Source organism: Chionomys nivalis, chromosome 4 (assembly GCF_950005125.1).
Source record: "Chionomys nivalis chromosome 4, mChiNiv1.1, whole genome shotgun sequence".
NCBI lineage: Eukaryota > Metazoa > Chordata > Mammalia > Rodentia > Cricetidae > Chionomys > Chionomys nivalis.
The window spans coordinates 62,548,076-62,563,711 of record NC_080089.1 but is presented as its reverse complement, the minus strand read 5'-3'; the positions used below and the strand labels follow the sequence as shown (position 1 = coordinate 62,563,711).

General features: G+C 42.9%; 1 protein-coding gene across 3 annotated transcripts in view; it reads left to right on the top strand.

Moving 5' to 3' along the window:
* Positions 1-4,085: 4,085 nt before the first annotated feature.
* Map2k5 (mitogen-activated protein kinase kinase 5) overlaps positions 4,086-15,636 on the top strand; it is a 231,009-nt gene continuing 219,458 nt past the window's right edge. For 2 of the 3 annotated variants that reach the window (XM_057767296.1, XM_057767295.1), the window contains exons 1-2: positions 4,086-4,829; positions 10,406-10,454. In XM_057767296.1, coding sequence (XP_057623279.1) covers positions 4,695-4,829; positions 10,406-10,454 — 184 coding nt within the window. In that variant the 5' untranslated portion in view covers positions 4,086-4,694. The remainder of the gene's footprint in view (positions 4,830-10,405; positions 10,455-15,636) is intronic. The other variant, XM_057767297.1, reaches the window with a different exon arrangement.

The window sequence follows — 15,636 nt, the reverse complement described above, 5'->3', positions numbered from 1 at the left end:
TCTGGAAGAAATTGTGGAACATGGCCTCTTTGGTCTCTGATTTTGAGTTACAGTCTCTTCTTGGCACACAGTATTATCCCTTCATTGTGTCAGCTGTGAGGTTCTCACCAGAGCCAAGCTGGTGTCTGCATCGTGATCTTGAACCTCTAGTACTATATACTAAATAAATATTTATAAAGTTAGCCTGGTCCTAGTACTTACTGCAGTGGGGATGTGGACATGAGCTTTTATCTCTAACCAAGATCCTATCTCTAATTGACACCCGCTTGCAAAGGAAAAATTAGTTTTCTCCAGTGGAGTCTCCCTGGTAAATAAATCACATTTAAGGACAGGCCCCATGCCCAGCATTAGATGGTCAACACAAATGAACTCAATGCTATTTTTGTAGAGTTTTTTTTTTTGTCTTATTGGTCTTTTGTTTGTGAATTATGGTTCCCAACTTTGTGTTTTTTATGTGTCTTGTTTTGTACATGTCTCTGTGTTTCTTGTGCTTATTGTTTTTTCTTTTTCTTTAATTCTGTTTTTTTTCTTTTGTGTTTGCCTGCTTATTTATTTTCTAAAGAACGAAAGAAAGAAGAAGGTATAGAATTAGTGGTGGAGATGATCTGGGAGGAGTTGGGGAACCATTATTAGAACATATTGAATTTATAGAAAATCATTTTTGATGAAAAAGAATAATACAAAAAGTTAGCATGCCTCAGGTATCTTATTGCAGTGGCACATTAGTGTTTATTATTATAATTATGATGATCACAATGATCATTTATTATTGTTGATGGTAGGGATCAAATCCAGGGCCTAATCTGTGGTAAGAACACCCTGTACCACTGAGCTACACACTCAGTCCTGGAATAGATGTTCTTATATCCATGGTCATAGCGGTATTATTTGTAATAGTCAAAAGGTGGAAGCAATCTAAAATTCCATTGGCAGATGAATGAATGAACATATTTCAGATCGGAAGGATTTATATTTAGCCCTGCAAATAAGGAACTTTGGTACAAAGTTTCAATGGAGATGAATCTTGAGGGTATTACTTTAAGTAAAATAAGCCAGGCACAAAAGATAAACACTATCTCACTCCACTTGCATGAGGTTTCTAAAATGGTTCATGGTCAAAACTCGAGATCTAATGCTGGTGAAAGGAAGAGGAAATGGGAAGTCATCATCTAATGGATAGCGGATTTCACTTTTGTGAGTAGAAATGTCTAGAGATTGATTGTGTAACAATACAAATGTACTTAAACACTGCAGAACTGCATACTTAAAAAGGCTAAATCTGATCTTATGTGTATTTTGTCACAATTAACACAAAAATATTAAAAACTAGTAGAGACTTGTCTTGGTTAGGGTTTCCACTGCTGTGAAGAGACACCATGACCATGGCAACTCACAAATGAACACATTTAATTTGGGCTGGCTTTCAGGTTCAGAAGTTTAATTTACTATCGTCACGGCAAGAAGCATGGCAGCATACAGGCAGACAGTGCTGGAAATGAACAGAAAGGTCTACATTGGGATGGGCACACAGCAAGAAGGGATAGCCACATTGGGCCTTGCTTGGGCTTCTGGAACTCCAAAGCTCACCCGCAGTGACACACTTCCTTCAACAAGGCCAGACCTTCCAATAGTGCCATTCCCTATGAGCCATGGGGGCCATTTTTATTCAAACTACCACACACCTAATTTTCAGAAATGCCTTCTCTTTAGTGAAGGTCACAGTAGCAGGATTCCCCAGGGCCACTGTCATCTCTCTTAGTGTTAACGCATTGGAATGTAGTGTTTCCATGTCCCCTCTTGGTTCATTTTTCTCCTAGCTTTTACCACCTTCTCATATGCTTTATTCATTTTTATGTTTCTTTCATCAGATTAGTTTGTTTAGAAAGAAACTTTCTATTATATTCATTGAGAAGCAAGTTCTTTGTTTTAGTTGTCAATGAGAAATATTTATAAGGAAGAGGAGATGTTACGTTAGTTGTCCGGTTCACAGGTTTTAGGCATGGTCAGTTGGCCACATAGTCTCTAGACTCGTGGTTAAGTAGAACGACACGTCAGGGAGTGTATGGAAAGAGGCAGAAGGAAAGTTGTTTTCCTCATGGCTGACAAGGGGGAAGAAGGGCCCTGGTCCCAGTAGATCTTACACTATGCCTCCAATGACCTAACTTCCTCTGAGCCCCTCATTAGAATTTCTCATCCCTTAGCAGCATCACTGACTGGCACCCAAGACTTGAACACATGCGGGACATTTCAGATCCAAGCTATAATAGCCTTCAAGTAGGACAAAGACAAGCATAGAGCTTTCACTACATTCAAAGTGCTTTATGGCTACCAAACTACCTAAGTCAGTACTTGAGTGACTGATTTATATTTATATTCACTGTTAAAAAGAAAATATTATGTACAAAAGCTTTAAGATCATATACATATATACCTTTAATTTAGACAGTGGTACTTACTTACTCTACTTGAGAAAGAGACCTGGTCAGTCTTCCTTACCAACTTAGGTCATGAAACCCAATACGGACAAATATATGGACCTTTTTCTACTTGATAAAGAGATATTTTGGGAGTGTTAAGAATTTTCTGTGAAATCTTCATCAAATCATCAAGTCTAAGATTTCATGGTATATAAAGGCTATGAAACCTGAGATGTGATTATATTTGCTCTGTGAATTTTGGGGAAAAAATGTGGCTCTGCCGTGTGTGTGTGTGTGTGTGTGTGTGTGTGTGTGCGTGTATCTTCAGAATACATATACAAATCAGGCAAATGGAGTTGTTTTCCCCTATGGTATTATGAATTTTAAAAAAAGATATATTTTAAAAAATGATAGGTTAATAGACAATCTCTAGCTTTGTTATAACTTTTCTCAAATAATAGAAATAAACTTTAGATTTAAGAAGTATGTGGGGAAGTGAGTGAACAGTGTATTTTCAGCCCTGAAGATCAAGTAGAAAGGGGCAGGTCCTACGGTACCTGGGAGAATTTCACTGAATGGATTTCTACCTAAGTTAATAAGGAATAGTAACTAAAAGATGATCATTTTCCTCCTACAATGGCCTTTTGAATGTAACAAGAAAAAAGCCCAGGCGGAGGGAATTATGCAACAAGTTTGGGTATTATATTAAAAATTATCAACATTTAATTTTTCCTCTTCTTATATTAATCACATATCTATTAGTTCTGGGGAAAGTGGACACCCCACCCCCACGCATCACATTTATGCATAATCAGCTCCAAAAGGTAGAGATAATAGCACAAATTAATTACACATAAAGGATCTACCTACACATTGTCATTCGTAAGCAATTTTTGCATAGGCACCATAGATCAACAGGATTATGCACTTTAAAATGTGAGGTAACAAGGCATTTAAAAATAACCAAGGTTTACGGCTACTGCCCTTCTATCATGACTGCATAAACACTGTGATTTAGTTGAAAATATATGGAACAGACGGGGATATTTTTGCTACGGTTGAATAAGATATTATGATGCCAGAAATACAGCTGTCCCCAGGCAGTTAAGCTCTTCACGGAGTTTCTTTACTATTGCTTTTGAGCAGGGGATTGTTTGGTACTGCAGGTCATTCATTGGCGTAAAGGACCTCTCTGAAAAATTCATGCACTTTGCTAACGGGAGAAACATAGTGGTATTTTGGAACTGTTACTTGGAAGAAGGGGCAGAAAAACTTGCTAACTTTTTTTTAAAGAAAGGTCTTGCCTGGCTCTTGCTGATTTGGTGCACAAACCCCACGGATATTAAAAGGTACACAAAATTTGACAAGCTGGAACTGCCCTCCTGTCTTGCAACGTCTTTTCTAAAGCCACACTATGCAAGATTAAGCCTTAAATTGTTTTATGGGCAGGCGCCAGCCATAGATCGGTATCTTTCTCGGTTTCCTGGATGCCTTCACCTCCGCAGGTTAATGGGGCAGTCGCCAGTCCTAGCACGCGGTCTCTGTCTCTGCTCCGCCCCAACCTGCCCTCTTCCAACATGGCGCCCCAGGAGGCGGGTCCCACTCGTCGGCTCCCCGGGTTCCGGCGCCGTGAGTTTTGGTTCCGGAGTAACAGCGTTCTAGCAGCCTTCTTCCTCCTCGCGCCGCCACCTCCGCCGCCGGGACGCGGGCCTTCGTCGGCTGAGCCCGCACGCCCAGCACCCTCCGGTTCCGGCTGCAGCCCGGGACCCCCTCGTGACCTCGCGGTCCTGGGCTCTCCGGTCTGGAGGCGGGCAGGCGGCACCGGTGCTCCTCCGTAACAGCCCCGACCCAGTCCGCGGAGCCCAGACACCCTCCCTTTGCCCACCCAGGACTGCAGGACATTGGCTGATGCACTTCCCCTAAACCAGGCCATTGCTGTGCTGTCTCCCCTTACGCACACGGACTTCAAAAATGCTTATCGGTTCTGTTTTGTCCACTTTTGTAACTCCAGGACCTTCCACTCTCTGCTAATACCTTTTGACCCGTACCCTTTCCCCAGTGCATCTCCTCTGAGAGACACTCAAACTCCACACGACCCGGGCCTGGTTCAGGGCCTGCGAGCTCCCTCCTGATCATTCCTCTTCACTTCTCCCACCACCCTGCTCCCTGTTTTTATCCTATCTTGTGTACCTCGTTCTCCTTGTCACTTCTTGGGGCTCCTCCTAAGCAGGGGCCAGTCGGTACCCTCGCCCAGGATGTGAGACTCTTTAACCTGTAATGCTGTGGCTGGCCCTTGGCCCCTTCCCTGCCATGGAGAACCAAGTGTTGGTGATTCGGATCAAGATTCCAAATAGTGGCGCGGTGGACTGGACCGTGCACTCCGGGCCGCAGTTACTCTTCAGAGATGTGCTGGTGAGTGGTAATCTTAGCGGCCAAATCCCAGCTTGGGGCTCAGAGACCTGGATGGACAGCATCTTGACCACTGGTGGACTGAGCTGGCCCCTCATGGGGTTATTTTGTTTGTTTGAACCATAATATCGATTAATTGCATTCACTGAAAATTGGTAAATGTGCAGGGTCCTGGGAAATAGATGAATCCTATTGAACCCCTGCCCTCAGGAAGCTCACAGCCTGCACTAGGACTTACACACCAGTGCATTTCTTTTTCTTTTTTTTCCCCCTCAAGTGTTTGGAAAGCATCTCTGCCCTCATTCTAGCCCTGTCACTGCTGAGTTCCCTGAACTTGTAACCTGTTGGGAAAGAGAAACCAGGGCAACCTTAATTTACAATGTTTAAGCAAACCTTAGATGTCATTGATTGAAAGACATAAACTTAGCTATCAATAAGAAAAAATACTGCCTATTAAAACTGCAGCACACCATCCCACGGGGGAAAAACAGCTCAATTTCAGAGATGTTGAGTGTTGATGGAAAATGTGCATCTTAGAATCAACAGGGAATTGCCTTGGGATGCTCAGAATATTTCACATCTTACGTAGGTTAATGTAGGTGGGCTCCTGAGCCCATATATAATATATATTGCATAGCATTATATGTATGTATATATGTACTGAGTCGAGAGTAAAAGGACCTTCTCAGGAATTACTGCTCCTGAGGCTGAGAGCGAGCACTGAAACTCTGACTTACTTACTTAGTTTGTGTTTGGATGTGTGTGCAGATGTGTGTGCATGCATGTGGAGATCAGAGATCAAGCTCAGGTGTCATTCTTCAGTTGCCATCCACCTTGTACTTTGAGACAGGGCTGGCTGGCTAGCAAACCCCAGGGATCCACTTGTTCTAGCTTCTCCAGTGCTGAGATTACAGGCATACACATGCCACCATGCTTGGGCCACCTCTCAAGCCCCCTTCACCTGCCTTTTTTTACATGGGTTCTGGGGATCAAACTCAGGTCCTCATGTTTGTATGGTAAACACTTGGCCAGCTGAGCCATCTCCCTGGTCGGCAAACTTACTTTTGCATGCTATAATTTCCCACATACTTCAGCCCATTTGCATCTTTCTAGTCATTTGCAATTAACAGGGCACGATATATTCACTTTATGCATGGAGTAACTCAGACAGAATTAGATGTACTGGGAAGAATGCTCTAGCAGACAGATGTGTAGTTTGACTGGATTGCATATATACATATGTATATATATGTACTTATATATACATATATGTGTACATATAAAATCTCATTTTGAAAGCTAGATGCCAGTGACCATCCAGGCCATGCAGGCTTTCAGGTGCCTAGGACAAGAGTGAGGCACCTGTAGTGGGCTAGTAGCCTCCAGTCTTTGACACCAAATGCCATCCTGTCTCTGCATCTGGTGTTTTTCACACCTCTGCCCATTGATGATACCCTGTCCTTATAAGCCCACACAGTCCTCATCACTGTCTTCTTCAGTTCCATCTTGATTGGCCTGGCATCTGTGTCCTTTCTTGACACACCCTCATGAGCATCCTGTGTCCCAAGTTTATACAGCGTTCCTGTCAATCCTCCCAGGTACCCAGGCTGTGCCTGCACATTTCCTTTTTCTTTAGCTAGCCAACTCTCACCTGTTTTCTCATACCCAGCTTCACTTTCCCTCTGTTAATATTGGTCAGGTGGCCACATTGGTTCCTATGTCCATTCCTATAGTAAAGCATAAGTTTAGTCATGATTGTTTGCCTGACCATTATTCTGTAAGCTAAACTTCTGGAGGAGAGAGAGAGAGAGAGAGAGCGAGCTCTGTTTCTGTTGCTTCATAGGACCTGGAAATTTACTGATAGAGCTCAAAATAGGAGGAGGGGCCAGTGAGATGCTCTGTGGGTAAAAGTACACACTGTGCAAGTCTGACAACCCGAGTTCAGTCCATGGAACCCCCAACTCCTGAAAGTTGTCTTCTGATTTCCATACATGTTGCTATGGTATGTGTGCATCCATGATTACTATTTACATACACATGTTTATATAATAAATGAAAAAATTAAAAAAAAACATTTATCTTTAAAAAAAATGATCAGCAACCCAGATGTGCACAGTTATGACCTGTGCAGATCTCTGGCGTCTTTCTTTGAGTCAAGGGATCATGTTGCTCAGCCTGATCTCAAATTGCCTATTTTGTGAAGGCTAACCTCGAACTCCCCACCCCCTGCCTTTACTTCTTGAGTGCTGGGTGAGCACTAGGTTCTGAGTCGGGTCGTTTGGATTTTCTTGCCAGTTGTGCCACCAGCTTGGCAAGTCATATCTCTCTGAGCCTCAGTGTCCTTATTTCTGCACAGGGACACCTGCATCAAGACTTGTAAAGATGAAGCACAGAGAAGGTACCCTATAAATGTTGACACTATGATGTAAGGGATAGGACCTGGCCCTCTGCTTCTGAGTACACCAGGAGAGCTCCGGCACATCACAATGGGTGCCCAGCACTAGGGCTCAGGGCTGTGTGTTGGGACTTTTTTGTCATAAGAGCAGCTGGAGGCCATTTGTCAGTAAGCGCCAACAAAGACCTTAGAAGTGGGTCTGTGCTCTGTGCTGCTGCTGGCTCAAGGCAAGTCAGGCAGGGTGCCACCTCAGGTCCTTGTCATCCGCTCTCCCACATCACCTCATCTCTTCCATCAGGAAAAGACAAAACCCCAAAGAAATCAGCATCTCGGACTTGGAACCTTAAACTTGAAGGCCATGTGAAACTTGGATGGCCCTTGGTCCACTTGAGCCTTTTCGCACACTTCCCAGTTTTCAGATGAGGAAGCTGTACCCTGGGAGGGGCAGGGCCTTATAGAGCCATAGAGCCTGTTTTTGGCAAAACCTAACACAGAAGCCAGAGCAGGGTTTGGTCACCACATCAGAGTGACTGAGTATCTGAGACTGCAGTCAGTAGTTGAAGGTTCCAGTTGTTACTTCTCCAAGTGGCTGGGAGACCCTGTGCAGGTCTCATCCTGTCCCCTCCACACTTCTCTGTTGTCTGTATCTCTGGGAGTTAAGTGCAGTGTGGAGGAAGCCAAAACCAAGGGCAGAGACATTGGGCTCTTTGTTGTTCTTTGTCCTCTTTTTTCCTCGTCCCTGGAGACAGTCTCCAGTTCTAGGAATCGTGTGTGGGACTGGGTTGGTCGGTGGCCTTCTCTTTCTCTTCATAGCCTGTCTTGAAGTCTCACTTCTAGTTGTCCCCGATTTGTGATGATGTTTCTGTCGAAACTGAACCCATGATTTTTCCCTCCTCTTGCGTGTCAGGTGTTTTCCTTGCGGTGACAAGATTCCTAACAAAAGCCAGTTAGGGAAGAAAGATTTTTATTTTCACTCACAGTTTGAGGGTTTGGCAGGGAAGGCAGGGCAATAGGAGCAGGAGGCAGCTGGTCACCTTGTGTCTGCCATCAGGAGGCATGGAAGGATGAATGCTGCTCAGCCCATGTCATGGTGTCGCCCATGGTTAAGGTGTGCCTTCCCACCCCAGTTAGCACAGCACAGAAACTCCCTCGCAGACGTGCCCCAACATCTCTTAAGTGATTCTAGGTTCTGTCTGGTTGATAGGCAATATTAACGATCACAGTGAACAAACACTCTTCGCTATTGACATCTTTCATTTGGCTCTTCTGTTATGAAAAGTGCTTTCTGTTGCCCATCTTATTTCAGAGAACAAATCATAGTTTTGCTGAAGAGCCAAGTCTTAATATGCACTTACTTACAAAGCTCCCCACATGCTATAGAGACCGTTTTACTTCTCTTCTGTTAGATATTCCTCTGACTTATTGAGAGGTAGGAAGAAAAATCAAGAAATGATCACTGTCAAGATGTGTCAATTTAAATTTTCTTTTGAAAATGTCTTTAGGTAAAGAAAACTGTTGCATTTTTGAGGATAGCAGAAATCCCCTTGGAAACAAGTACAGAATAATCTCTTAGAGTAAAGTGGAAATGTATATAAAGCCATTAAATGTGCCCTGCTTAAAAATGGCCAATAGAGGGTTTGCCAGTTACCTTGTTTTTTTTTTTTTTTTTTTTTTTTGTCTTTTTTTTTTTTTTTTTCTGAAGCTGAGGACCGAACCCAGGGCCTTGCGCTTGCTAGGCAAGCGCTCTACCACTGAGCTAAACCCCCAACCCCCCAATAGAGGGTTTGGGGAGACAGTCCTGCCACTCTGGCTGTGTTTAGGCTTCAGTCCTTCCCTCTGGATTGCCTGTATACTTAATTCTGTAGTCAGTGTATAGCCAGCTGCCTGCTAAGAGGTGCTTGCTACCTATGAATGTCTACAAACAGTTTCCTTACCCTAAAATTTTGTCTCCTCACTTCCTCACTAAGTTGATGTTTCACTTGCTAAGATTAGAGACAGAGACGACATCACCTTTTTTTGACTGATGAGTAAAGGCTACCCAGGATAGTTGTTTTCCCTGATCAATTTTTTTATGTACAGATTTATTTTTTGAAAAAAAAAAAAGAGGAAAAAGAAGTGTCAAGATGATTATGCAAATTGGCACTGCAGCAAGGCTCCTAAAGAACTGCCTTTAGAAGGAAGCTGCAGCCTCCGCTCTGCTAAGTGCCCTGCTTTGGAAGGGCTGTGGGCTCCCTGCTGAGAAGTGCTGCCAGCCGGCTTTGTCAGCTGACTGCCTGGTGCTTGTTCTGGCACAGCCTGGGCATGGGAGGGCCGTCGTAGCAGAGCTCCTGGAGAGAAATGAGGTCTGCAAGGCTTTTACTGTGGGATTGGACATGATGGAGGGCCTCCTTTCCCAGAGCTTAGGTGTTCTGTACCTCTTCGATTTAGCTGCCTCTGCAGACTAATTTTCTTACTGTTTTCAATTTTAGAGACTCATTTACATATTAATAACAGATTATATATATACCTTCTAGGGCTCCCCCTCCAATGAACTTATATCCCAGCAATATTAAATACGTTTGTGTTGCTTAGGAATAAAGTTTGATGAGAACTGTCTTATTACCCTTATTCTGCATATCATCACAGAAACTTGTTTGCTCAAACTACCACTGTGAGAGCGAGGCTCCTTGTGGTCTTTACAGATCAGGAACCACATTTGTTGAGTGTCTACCACGTGTCAAGCTTATGTTTATTACTTAATTACTTATGTTTATTATTTAGTTTTCACATTACTCTTTCAGTGTCATTGGATACATTTTGGAAATAATCAGAATGAGGCTCAGGATGTTTAAATAAAAAAAAAATGTTTCCCAGGTTGTATATTTAATAGTAAGGACCCAAGCCTAAGGTGATCTGACTCTTAAGTCCCCCCCCACGCCTCCAATAAATAAAGCTGTGTGTGGGTGTGTGTAATAGTGTGGTGATGTGCACTGTTGAACTGAGAATAAAAGATTGTCTTTAATGCAATATGAAGGGAGTAGAGATGTAAAGTTTCTACAGAAGTGTGATTATCAGCTCATGTTTCCACAGTATACGCCAGCATCTCAAAAACCCTTCCCAGGTTCCCCTATTTTCTCTTGGACTTGCCACATGTTGGCAATAAAGAAGATGACTAATTGTGCTTCTTTATTCTTCCTTTGTTTAGGATGTGATAGGCCAGGTCCTGCCTGAAGCAACGACAACAGCGTTTGAATGTGAGTCTGGCTCTATACGCTCCTCATTCTCTTTCTACAGTAATATTTCACATGCTTTATGGGTTGCATTACTTTCAAAACTGACGAAAACAGATTATTTATGATCATCATATGGTACATTTAAATATTTATAAATTAATGCAAGTTTAATGATGATACTGAACCGAGTAATATTTTCTTATTTAATCATATCTTGGGTGTGCATATCTCTACAATATAGCTTTAATTACCAACATGACCTTTATCTGCTCTTCTCCGTGTTATGATAGTGCAGGGCAAAATGAAACGTGTAAACTACCTGTAGACCAGTGATCGTTGATGAAGAGGTTTTAATTCTTCAGTACTTTAGGACATAGCAGCCGAGTAAAGCTCTCGTGGGCGTGTGTGGAATGATTCTGTTTCAGTGGGCTTTGGCTTTCCTGTTGATGATGACAGGGGTCCTTCTGTCCTGAATCCTCTGCTCTCCATTGAACTGGCTTTTATGGACAGGGCTGGGATGTGCCAGGAAACTGGTTTTGATACAGTCTTTGCAGAGGAAGGCCTGCCGCTAGTTTAGAAGTTGTGCAGGGCCTCAGGTGCTGAGAAGGGTAAAGTCAGGGGTTGGAACTGTGGTCTTTCCCTTTTTTGAAAATGGGGCCATGGGCTGAAGAGATTGCTCAGTGGATAAAACACTTGCACCATTGGGAGAACCTGAGTTCGAATCCCCAGATCCTGTGCAAACGCTGAGCAGAATAGCACACATTTGTAACCCCAGTGCTCCTACGGCAGAAAAGGAGCTAGAGACAGCAGATCTAAATGCTGTGGGGCCAGCGAGCCTGATGGAGCCAGCAAACAACAAAAAAGAGACCCTGTCCTAAACAAGATAGACACTGAAGACCAATAGTTAAGGCTGGGGTCTGCCTTCCATACATGTGCTGTGGTATGTGCTTATCCATTCTTACACATAGGAACATGCCCATATATACTCATACACACATATACACACCATGCACGCAAAAATGTGTGCCACTTTCCAACATGGAAATGATTGCGACTTTTCCCCCCAACATGACGGTATGCTTTTGTTCCTGTTTTAAAGATGATCACTGGTAGAGTGTACAATAAGTAATGTCCTTGTTAGAGGACAATTCAACCGCACCTAGTAACAGGTAAACTATGTAGCGCTTTTTACTCAGCAGAGCTCTCTTGGAAGCTGTCCAACAGAAACACTGAATGCCCTTGTTGAAACAAGATGTACATGGTAGGACTATTTTTTGATAGTAAAAGACTAAACGTAAGCAAAATGCCTCTGTAGAGTGGACCAGGAAGTGATAATGTGTCCATGTTCTGAAGCACACAGGGGTACCTGGAAAGAACACAGTCAGAGTGTGTGTGCTGATACGGAAGGAGACTGGGGTTGGTGGTTGAATGGACAAATGATACAATCCCATTTCACCAAAATTCCAGCCCTCCTTACCCACCTCAAATGTTTACTGGGGACAGGATCTGCAGAGGACTCAATGCAGTGCTTTCTCCCCTGGAAAATGGACATGGACCCAGGGGGATTAGAGATGAATAAGTACATGTTTCACTTTATGTATGTCCCTATTGCTGGAGTAGTGTTCAATAACCAGTAGGACAATTAATTACTGTTTTATTAATGGTGCTAGGCTCTTTATACTATTGAGGAATATATATGTATTGTGTATACATTCACACAGACACACAGACACACAAAGCTCTATTTAGACTTCTTTCAGTAGCTGAAGGGGCCGGGGCCAGGAGTAGTCCATGAGCGAATATTTGGTGTTCATACTGCCGATAGTTAGCTCATTTCCTTTAGCCTTCACAAGATTCCCATGAGGTATGATGAAGGACTGTTGTTCCTGTTTCAGCCCAAGCAAGGGCATCTCCAAGAACTGAACAACTTGCTCAGATACATGTGAGTGCATTCTAGAACATATTTTCTCAACTGCTGTGCTGGATGCCAAGAGTCACCACAGTTGAAGTATATTCTCACTGGCTTTCCATAAACATGCAAGGAGTTTATTTTCACTCTACTTTAATCTCTGTATGCATATGCATGTATGTGTATACCTATGTGTTCCTCCCACCCCCCACGCAGGCACCTGTGCAGGTCAGAGGACAACTTTCAGGAGTCTGTTCTCCCCTTCCACAGTTGTTCTGGGGGTTAAACTCAGGCCATGAGGCTTGTACACATAGGCCTAACTTTGTACTCCCCACTCCTGGGCCCGAGCCTGCTCCACTAGCATCCAGGTTTAGCATTCATAATAACAGTGCTAATTGTTCTAACTAATATACTGATGGATTTTCTGAGGCAGCCAATGTACTAGATTCTTTCTGAAGATTGTTGCTGGGGCTTAATAATCTTTGTAGTGATTCTGCACAGTAGAAAAATTTGACCTGTGAAAAAACTGGAACCCATAGACGTGAAGTGATTGCTAGGAAATCACGGAGCCCAGACTCAAACACACACAGTCGTTGTAAGTACTTGGAAATCTCTGAAGCATAGATAGAAAAAAATGTTCAGACTTTGAGGTTTCCATTTTTTTTTTTTCTTTTTGTTGTTTGTTTTTTTTACTTGATTTTTGAGACAGGGTTTCTCTGTAACAGTTCTGGCTTTCCTGGAACTGGCCTCGAACTCACAGAGATCTGCCTGCCTCTGCTTCACAAGTGCTGGGATTAAAGGCGTGCGCCACCACCGCCCTGTTTAGGTTTCCATTCTTTAATGTCATGTTCTTCTGTGTTTCCCAGTAAGGATAGCAGTTCTGTATCTGGCTGTTTGCTGGTCAGCTTTGCTCATCTATAGATTATGTCAAGGTTCTCTTCCTCCTCTCTCCCTCTCTTATGTCCCTCCTCTTTCCCCACTCCCTCTTCCTGCCAAGTGCTAGGACTGTGGGCACTTGCCCCAGCATCCAACTCTGGACCAGCTATAAGGTAGGAAACAAACAAAAAACCAATATAAACATACAGAGAAAAATGATGACAGCCTTTGGTTGTTTTGGGCTGGATTATCATCACCCTAGGCTGGCTTTCTCATGATTGTTTTTGAGTAGTTTGATCGTCTGACCCAAAAATATGAACCATTAAGTAGAACCAATATGCAAGAAACAGTTATGGTTTGGGTTGTAGGTGAATCTTCTGGGAAGTCTGAGGCATTTTGGTGGATGGTGGATGAGTAACCCTCAAATAAATAAAACATTGGAAAGGACTATTTAACACTGCAGCGCGCACCCAACCCTAACTGACTCCTCACACTGGAGAAGTGGTGTGATGATTTGAGCAGCAGGAGACAGCGTAGGGCTCAAAGCTACCAGTCTTCATAGAGGTAGGGAAAAGGGTTGAGAGGCCGGGAAGCATTGCTGATGTGACAGCTTGCCAGCCTCTCCGTGCACTGTTCTCAGGGTGGACGGACCAGCTGCCTCTAGTTGCCTTTCCCTCCCTCGCCGTGCCAGTCACTTCTTTTTCACGTCTTTGCAATAACTCTAGAGCTCTAGCTCATCTGGACCTATATGTATTTGGTTATGGTGGACAAGTTGGGCTCCAATTCAAATTCCTACTTATACTGTCCTGAGGGGCAGAGGTTCTACAGTTGCTGTGTTTTCTCTGGGTTCGCTCCCTGGCCTGTTGTTTCTAAAGGAGTTAGGGCTTCATGGGATAGGAGGGAGGCTCCTGTGGGCCGCATTCGCCAGTGGGGCTGGTGATCCTAAGCCTCTTTTTTCTTAATACCCTTGTGGGTTCTTTTTCCACATAACTGGTACACAAAGAGCATTATTTAGTTAATTAGCTTTTTTCACGTATATTTAGTGTATGTGTGTGCATGTGTACACTTGTGTTTGCACATACACGTGCATACATACATAGGCCATGTCACACGTGTGGAGGGAAGGAGGAGGACAGCCTGCAGGAATCAGTGCTTTCCTTCCACCCTGTGTGTCAGGGGTCTAAGTCAGGCTCTCAGGCTCGGTGACAATTGCCTTAACCCACTGAGCCAACGTGCTAACCCAAAATACTTATTAATGCCTAGTGGGTTGTTTGTTTTTATATAATGGTATATTGTTATAAATTTTAAATAGCTTAGAAACAAAGCAGAAAGTCCTCATTTTCTCATTTATTGTTAGTGCTTCTTGAGTTCCCTTACATACTATGCTACCGTTATCTTCCCTGCCCTCGTTGCTAGCATGCATTAGACTTCTTTCCAGCATCGGTTGTGACTTATTTAATCTACTAGATGAACATCTACGTTTTTAACCAGCTTTTTAGAACCAGAGAAAATGTGGAAATCCACAGTAGTGGCTTAGATCTTTCCATATTGAGTACGTTGGTGCGTAGGATAGATTCCTAGGCATTTGGAATTGTTGTGATACAGGAAGCCCTCTGCTCTGAACCTACGTGACCCTGTGTGCTTTCCAAAAAGGAACTCATTCACAACCCACCACCATGCTAGAAAGCCCTTTCTCCACCCTCACCAATCCCTAGATACTAGTGGGTTTCTACTCAAAGTTAATTTGATGGGTAGAAAAGTTATTGTTTTTCTCTTTATATTTCTTTATAATGAGTATTAGTATTTTTCATGTGTGTTTAATGTCTATAAACTGTTTTTCGTCACCGTTGCCCATGCTTCTTTTAGGTTGTTTTTTTTTCTACTTGATTTGAAAGCTTTCTAAAGGAAAATATTGGTTTTCTTTTTTTGTTTTTGTTCTTTTTTGGGGGAGGGGTTGGTTTTTCAAGACAGGGTTTCTCTGTGTAACAGCCCTAGCTGTCCTGGAACTAGCTCTTGTAGACCAGGCTAGCCTCGAGCTCACAGAGATCTGCCTGCCTCTGCCTGCTGAGTGCTGTGGTTGTCTGTCTTTACAATTATTGTTTTTCTTTTCAGCGTGTTTTGTGCTTTTTATTCTCTCTCTGTTTTTCTATAGAGAAGGTTAAAGTTTTATGTGGGCAAGCTTACCGTATTTTTTCTCGTTACTTCTGGATTTGTTATGCTTAAAAAGGTCTTCCACATTCCAGGGTGCTGAAAACATTTATTTTTATTGCTTTTTCTTTCTGCTTAATGGGGTTTTGCACATACATGTTATTTGTATGTATCATTTTTTTTAAATGAAAAGCATGAGATTTTTTTTATTACCAGGATTGGAAAGATTTTATTTTTACTATCGTACTATTTTCAGTATATTATAGTGAC